The 7,674-nt window shown below is 40.3% G+C and overlaps 1 protein-coding gene across 6 annotated transcripts in view; it reads right to left on the bottom strand.

Annotated features, from left to right (window-relative positions):
• Nucleotides 1–4,140: 4,140 nt before the first annotated feature.
• ARHGEF7 (Rho guanine nucleotide exchange factor 7) overlaps nucleotides 4,141–7,674 on the bottom strand; it is a 125,341-nt gene continuing 121,807 nt past the window's right edge. For all 6 annotated transcript variants that reach the window (XM_049834309.1, XM_049834305.1, XM_049834308.1 and 3 more), the window contains one exon: nucleotides 4,141–6,889. In XM_049834309.1, coding sequence (XP_049690266.1) covers nucleotides 6,767–6,889 — 123 coding nt within the window. In that variant the 3' untranslated portion in view covers nucleotides 4,141–6,766. The remainder of the gene's footprint in view (nucleotides 6,890–7,674) is intronic.

Here is a 7,674-nt window from a genome sequence, read left to right as displayed (position 1 = left end):
GCTTAGTTTCACCTCACAATAAACCTGATCCTATGTTACCTCCACATTGCATTGTGCTGAAAGAGCCCTTGTGATGCTGAATGTACAGCCACTGTGATAAGTCATGCATGACATGGGGAAGTGTTAAAAAACCTGTACAAATCCCAGACATGTGGCTAGGTCAAATGCTGCATGAACACTTTCAACTGTGACTGTCTACTTTTATTCTACAGGACAAAAGGTTAATGGACTGCATTTCCTGGACCTTGAAAAGCAGCTCCAAAATATATAAAAAGCTAACTCCCATCAGTTATAAAACCATACAAAAGTACTAATATTAACAAATGTGAGTAGTTTATTAACTACTGTGAGTAGTTTCTGACAAAGCAGAAGCTAACACAGTCCCCTGCTGGAAAAATACTGTAAAAACATGCTATTTCTGTATTGCTCATCTACGTCTACTGCAAACACAGAGCTATCATAGGCTGCTTGACAGGCACGAGATGTCTAACAAAGCCTGAGCGATACACTGGCTAAGGAAAAAAAAAATAGTTTGGGGAATCTCACCAGGCCTACCTAGAATATCAGACTGGACATCAGGAAAAGATTCTTCACCGAGAGGGTGGTCACTCACTGGAAGAGGCCCCCCAGGGCAGTGGTCACGGCACCAAGCCTGTCAGAGTTCAAAGAGTGCCTGGGCGATGCTCTTAGTCATAGGGTTTAGTTTTAGGTAGTCCCGTGAGGAGCAGGGAGTTGGACTCGATCCTCCTGGGTCCCTTCCAACCTGAGATATTCTACGATTCTGTGATATCCTGGGTGTCACGTACGGCACATGACATTCCTGGGACTGGTGCACAGCAGTAGGTAAAAGCTTTGCCACTGCACCAGTCTCCGTTGCCTTTTAGATGTCAGCCTAAAACCATCCTCATGATCAGACTCACTGCGTACGCAGAGGAGAGTCAGAAGGATACAGTAAGACGTGCCCAGGCTTGTTAGCACTGCCACGTTAATTGGAAAGCCAGCAGATACGCCTGCAGGTATCCATGGCACAGGGGGGACCGGACAGATTCGTAGCCACTCAAGACTGTTCTTGGGGTAAAAGCACAGAAGTAAGCTCTGCCACGCATAAAGGAAAGCCTGTGAGTGTTCAACAGAGGAAGGGAATGAAACGAGTGAGAATGTTCAGGAACTAATGGGAGCATCTGAGCAAATTTTGGACTGCTAAAATCCGCACTATGTAAATAGCTACACAGTTGTAACTGTTCACAGTAACTCACTGAACTGTAGCTCTCATTTCCTTCTAACACAAGAATTAGATTTGGGCCTGAACAGTGGCTTGAGGGCAGGCACTTAAATTAACGAGAAGCTCAGGAGGTTAATTTAGTTCCAAATCCAGGCTCAGCTCGCCTTCCAAGATGGTATTTGATTCACATGAATTAAAGAGAAAGCTCAAGTGCAAAGCATGCAAGGTGAAATATGGCAAGCCTACATCCCTTTTCCAGATTATGAAGCATGCCTTGCAGAGCAAATTCATCTCAAATTTCATCTCACTATTTCTCCAAATTGCAAACTCCACATTTCTGGGACCCTTCAGCACCAGCACTGTGGAACTCAGGGTGTACATCTAGATACACACACATTTCACCCACATTTTCCCTATTTTAGGCCTCTCACTCGCATGATCAACAGTTGTTACATGCTCCTTCCTTTCCCATCTCTTGCCCTATCATAGCAAGCAAAGGTGTCCACTGCAAGTGGGCAACAGCAGGTTCTGCTCCTAAATTACCGAGCCTACTAGGTGTAGCAGGTCCAACAGGATGTAAATTAGATACCCCTCGGACAAGCAGCAGCATTTCAGGACACAGCTGAGTCTCTCAGCCAAAATGGTGGTGCCTCAAGGAAAGCGTATTTTAAGAGTGCAGCAGCAAGGAAAAAGTAGGAGAAAAAGCCCTGTGAACACCCAGGTCAGTGCAGAAGGGGAATAAGGTGCTCCAGGCACCAGAGCAGAGATTTCCCTGCAGCCCATGGAGAAGACCACGGTGAAGCAGGTTGTCCCACTGCAGCCCACGGAGGTCCACACCAGTGCAGATCTCCACACTGCAGCCCACAGAGGTCCACACCAGAGCAGATCTCCACACTGCAGCCCACGGAGCTCCACGCCAGAACAGATCTCCACACTGCAGCCCACGGAGGACCTCACACTGGAGCACAGGAGGACGCACAGCAAGCTCACTACTACCCTGAACTTCAGGAGAGCAGACTTTGGACTCTTCATGGATCTGCTTGGTAGAGTACCACGGGATACAGCCCTGGAGGGAAGAGGGGCCCAAGAAAGCTGGTTAATATTCAAGGATCACCTCCTCTAAGCTTCGGCGCAACACATCCCAACAAAGAGGAAGTCAGGCAAAAATGCCAGGAGGCCTGCGTGGGTGAACAAGCAGCTCCTGGACAAACTCAAAGACAAAAAGGAAGCCTACAGAGGGTGGAAGCAAGGACAGGTAGCCTGGGAGGAATACAGAGAAATTGTCCGAGCAGCCAGGGATCAGGTTAGGAAAGCCAAAGCCCTCAATTAAATCTGGTCAGGGACATCAAGGGCAACAAGAAAAGCTTTTATAGGTATGTCGGTGATAAAAGGAAGACTAGGGAAAATGTGCGCCCTCTCCTGAAGGAAACAAGAGACCTGGCTACGCAGGACATGGAGAAGGCTGAGGTAGTCAGCGACTTTTTTGTCTCAGTCTTCACCAGCAAGTGCTCCAGCCACACCGCCTGAGTCGCAGAAAGCAAAGGCAGGGACTGGGAGAGTGAAGAACCGCCCACTGTAGGAGAAGATCAGGGCATGTAGCGATAGGACAAAGGGTAATGGTTTTAAATGGAAAGAGGGTAGATTTAGATTAGATGTAAGGAAGTTTTCTTCACTGTAAGGGCGGTGAGGCAGTGGAACAGGTTGCCCAGAGAAGCTGTGGCTGCCCCATCCCTGGCAGTGTTCAAGGCCAGGTTGGATGGGGCTTGGAGCAACCTGGTCTGGTGGAAGGTGTCCCTGCCCATGGCAGGGGGGTTGGAACTAGGTCTTTAAGGTCCCAAAACCAACCCAAACCGTTCTGAAATGGGTATTTGACACATCTAAGCTCACTTATTAATCCCTTCAAATGCCCTGTCTAAAGACTAAAACCAGCTTTGAAACAAATGACTCCCTACACTTCACCCATATCCCATCACCCTGCATAAAGCAATACCTGTGATGTTCCTAGCATAAAAATCATCCCCTACCCTATTTCAGGTAGCAGCAACCAAATAATGTCCCTATAATACACACTTATCACAAATTTCAGGAGGTCTATTCAGATAAATCGTGCATGTTGACAAGTATTTTACTTTATTCATGCAGTGATTTGATTTTCTAGTGTTTCTTGCTTTCTTCCCTTTCATTATCTTCCGTCTTTGATCGCCTCCTCTCTTACATTACCCTAGCAGATCAGGTCACCAAAGAAAGTGAAAATTCCTCAGTGCAAGACAGTTAAGATCCTCCTTCTCACCCCTCTAAACAACCCTTGCTTTGTTTGTTTTCCAGGCATCAATTTGCTATTATAAAAGACCATGAAAAGGCCTTTCAAGGTAGTATATCAACTATTAAATAGCAGAGGTTATTTATACAAAAGGCAAAAAAAATTAAAGCAATTTTCCTTCTTAATCTCACAGCCCACATACTACATGAAATGTAACACTTCATAGCGTAGGGGAAAAATCATGGTTTAATTACAACAATGTAGCATAAACACTTTAGTAGTCGATACCAGGATATTATTGTGACGTCTAAACTAAACTTGAGTTCTCCACAGATACCGTAAAACAGACACTCTAAAATCCCTAAATGATTTGCATTAAGAAGGTTTATACAAAGGCGGTCAGTTGTTCAATCTTTAAGATATCATGACATGGCGAGACAAACACACATACATCAGTAAGTACAGAGAAATGTTATGCTACATTTTGGACAGTTCAGAACTGAAAGTGCTTCACATCTATAGGATAAGAAATGGCTTCATCTCCTCATCCCTAAATGATGAGAGCAAAGAAATAACCCTTTAATAGGTTAAATAAACAGTGCCCCATTTATCCATGCTTATATAAAGTTTCCAACAATTCAGAAGGTCCATGGTGAAATTTACAATCTATGTACAGTATAACAAATTGTCAAAGAAAAAAGTTCAGGTACTCCTAGGTTCCCAAAAGCCTGAAGCTCGCTCTCTGCACTAGAGACAAAGGCTACCTACAATATTAGGTGGGGGTTTTGTCCATTCTATTTTCTTTTTTCTTTTTTTTCTTTTTTTGTAAAAATTAGTCATCCCAATCCACCTTGAATAAAATCAGTCCCTAAGTCCTGGTCATATTTAACAACTGCTTAATCCCAGTGTTTAAGGCATGTTCATTAGATGTCAGTATAGGGGTACTGTCAGAAATGATAATAATCACAGGTACGAAGAGTCAGCAAATTTACATAGCAACATCGCTCTTTACAATATAATGTAAAACAAATTGTTATGATGGAAGTTGTTCCTGAGTTAAAATTTGCTAAATACTGCTAAGGTTAATGATTTCCTTTTATACGTCTTCCTCTGGAATGTCCTTTCACGTATGCTCAATTGAAAAATTAAAATTCACTCTTAAAATAGCCTGAATGTCAGAAGGTAAAAATGTTAGCAAAATTCTAATTATATTGGCATTCCGAAATCTAAATTTAGCCAAGATACTATGAATTTGCAGGGTTCAGTGTCACTTAGCTTTTAGCAAGAGTACTTTCTAAATAAGAAGATAAATATAAATGTCAGTCCACATTTTTGTACAACTGCAAACAACAGGAAAATATTTTGGTATCAAGAATTATCATAAATTTAAAGTTCTGTGCATAAAAGTAACTCTGATACTGTAGACATTTTTAGTTTTCTTATCCAGTCTCCTCCTTTAGAATAAAGGAAGACATTTTAACATTGTAGGAACACAAATTAAAATACCTACAAATATAGTCAAGCTTCTTACATCAGACAACTAATTGTCTATTCAGATTCTAAAGTATCCATTCCCACAGAATTGTGTCTCAAGTATGTAATCATTGACTTTTCTTTCCTATTTAAAAAAAGCTGTTCTTGGCTGAGAAAAATGGATAGCTTTAAAAACACATTTCTTCATTAGATTCAAAGTGTGCATGACAATTCTTACCGCCCTAATCATCCTGGCTCCAACTCATTAAAGTTCATATAAACATTTGCTCAAGTCTGAGCATGAAACTGAACCGGAGTTAAAGGGCACTAGGAAATCAGGATGACAAAAGGTGCGACTCGGGTCTGTGCTATACCTGCACTTCTGACTGTCAACTGAAGACAAACCCCTCAGAAAATTGCACCGTCTGGAGTTTAATCCAAAGTCTGCCAGAATCAATGAAACACTTATAACGAACTTTAATGGGATTAGTATTTTAAGCGCTCCAACTGAAGCTCACCTTTTGCAGTGACGCAGCATCTCCTATTTTAAATACGAGAAAAGATTGCAGTAATTGCACCTATCAGACTAGGGAATAAATGTTCATTTATGTGTTTTTAAATCTGTCAGCAGTGCAAATTATGAATTACAGTATGATTTTAAAAAAAGTATATTATTTCCAGATTTGTTTCCACTTAAATCCTAGTAGGACAGAAACCAGCAACACGCTGAGTACACAGGGTAGGAAAGGAATGACTGCTACCACAGTCTGGGAATTCCAAACAGAGAGTCTTACATAGTGGTATAAAAACAAAGCTCTGAATGAAGTTTGGCCTTGCCCATGTGTCTTACGCACAAAGGTTAGCTAAAATTTAATTGTTATGACCATAAAATATAAATAGCAACAATTTATTCACAAAATTCTGGATTAGATTGATTTTTTTGCTTTAACAAACTGCATGATCTATTAAATTATCAGCCAGCTGTATGTTTAAGCACAACAATAGAAAATGTAGTACATAAACACCTAAAAATCACAGTCATAAAAAGCAGGCAAGTACATCAGTCTTTTGGTGGCCAAAGCACAACAGATTAGTCTGCCAAACGAGTGTACATGAACGTAAATCACGGGCATTAGTTTTGTTAAAAATTGTTTCTACTGTCAATAAACGATCTTCTGTATTTTAATACTGTTCTTAAAGAATTGTAAACTGTTTAAAAATGTATGCACAGACATAAATAACAGTGAAGGATTTAAATACAGTGGTCAATAGGAAAATTAGGTTTTCCAATTTGCATGTGTGATGAGTAGGTAATTTGGAACAAATCCATAATTATCCACAAAACTCTGACCTTTCTTAGGTAAGACAGTACTGCCGTCATTTCTAACACTTGTGACCATTATAATAACAAGAGAAAAAACCAACATATCAGCCCTGATACATCAATCACATATGCATTCAAAATTACAGATATTTACAAGAAAAATATATATTTAATTAAAAAGCCACTGAAAAACATGGACTTTTAGTCAGGTGCTGCACTTTCTGCAAAATGAGGTAATTTAGATGCAAACAAATTAAGTTTAGTAGAGTTCAGGATCCACTGTCTCCACACTTAAAGTACAGATTGCTTCAGTAAATGGCTTGACTGGTTCTATATGTTCAGAGCAAGAAATCACTAGATCCAGTTAAATCCTGTTTTGTAGTGCTCTTGTTGCAACACTGACTAATGTCAGAAGGCTTCCCAGCTCAGTTTTACAACTGGTCTTTCAACAGAAAGAAAAAGGAAAAAAAAAAAAGAAAAAAATTAGTTATAAGTTGGTTTCATCCCAAGATGGGTCATTCATGTTCTTTAGAACTTTTCTAACAAGCTTCTCCAAGTCCTTGCGAGCTCTTTGTTCTTCTTCTAATGATTTCTTCATCTTTTTATTATCCTGTTTAATAGAGACAGAAATATTAGTTGTTTGTTTTTTTTAAACAGGTCTTTTCTGATCACACATACATTGTCAATTACAATTTCTGAAGGCTCTTCTCAGTAAGACTATTAGCTGTTCAAAAGCAACGCCTTATATTAAAATTTCACAAGTTACACACAGTTACTTCACACAATGCAACAAAAACCACCAAATGGAAACTGAGCTATTTCCCATTTATACTTAGGGGTCCTTTATAATGCAAGTGCTAGCAACAGATGGCCAATAATCTTGAATTCTTCTGCTCAAATCTGATCAATGAGGAATAGAATAGATTTGTTGTTAATGGAGAAGGGAAATGGAGCGATAAGTAGAGTAAATATCCCCTCTAAGAGCCTCCTGTGATTATAACTAGTTTCACAATCTCAGAAAAGCTTCAAAACTTAATGCAAATTAACTTGCTTCATTAGGAAAGTAGATAGTTGAAAGGAGATCTTGAAAACCATTATGTTCTCTGGAAGGTGTTTTGTGACTAAATTTTAAACCAGACAGATGACTACCAACAGTCTAAGAGGAGTCTGCATTTGAAGGAAGACCACCACTCTGCATGTGTATTAACGAGAGAGTCAGTTCTCAGTATTTAGCGCCATCAGGCAGTATTGAATTAGCACGAACAAAAGGACCATAAGGATGTCACTGACCAAACCACGGTAACGCTTACACTGTTCAATCCTGTACAGGCCAAGGTGATGCTGGCAACAGCAGGGAAGCAACCAGAAGATAAAACAACGTTATATTAAGGCCCC

Source organism: Accipiter gentilis, chromosome 31, assembly GCF_929443795.1.
Source record: "Accipiter gentilis chromosome 31, bAccGen1.1, whole genome shotgun sequence".
In the NCBI taxonomy this organism is placed as follows: Eukaryota; Metazoa; Chordata; class Aves; order Accipitriformes; family Accipitridae; genus Astur; species Astur gentilis.
The sequence above is the reverse complement of the archived record's forward strand: the minus strand, read 5'-3'. Positions and strand labels throughout refer to the sequence as shown.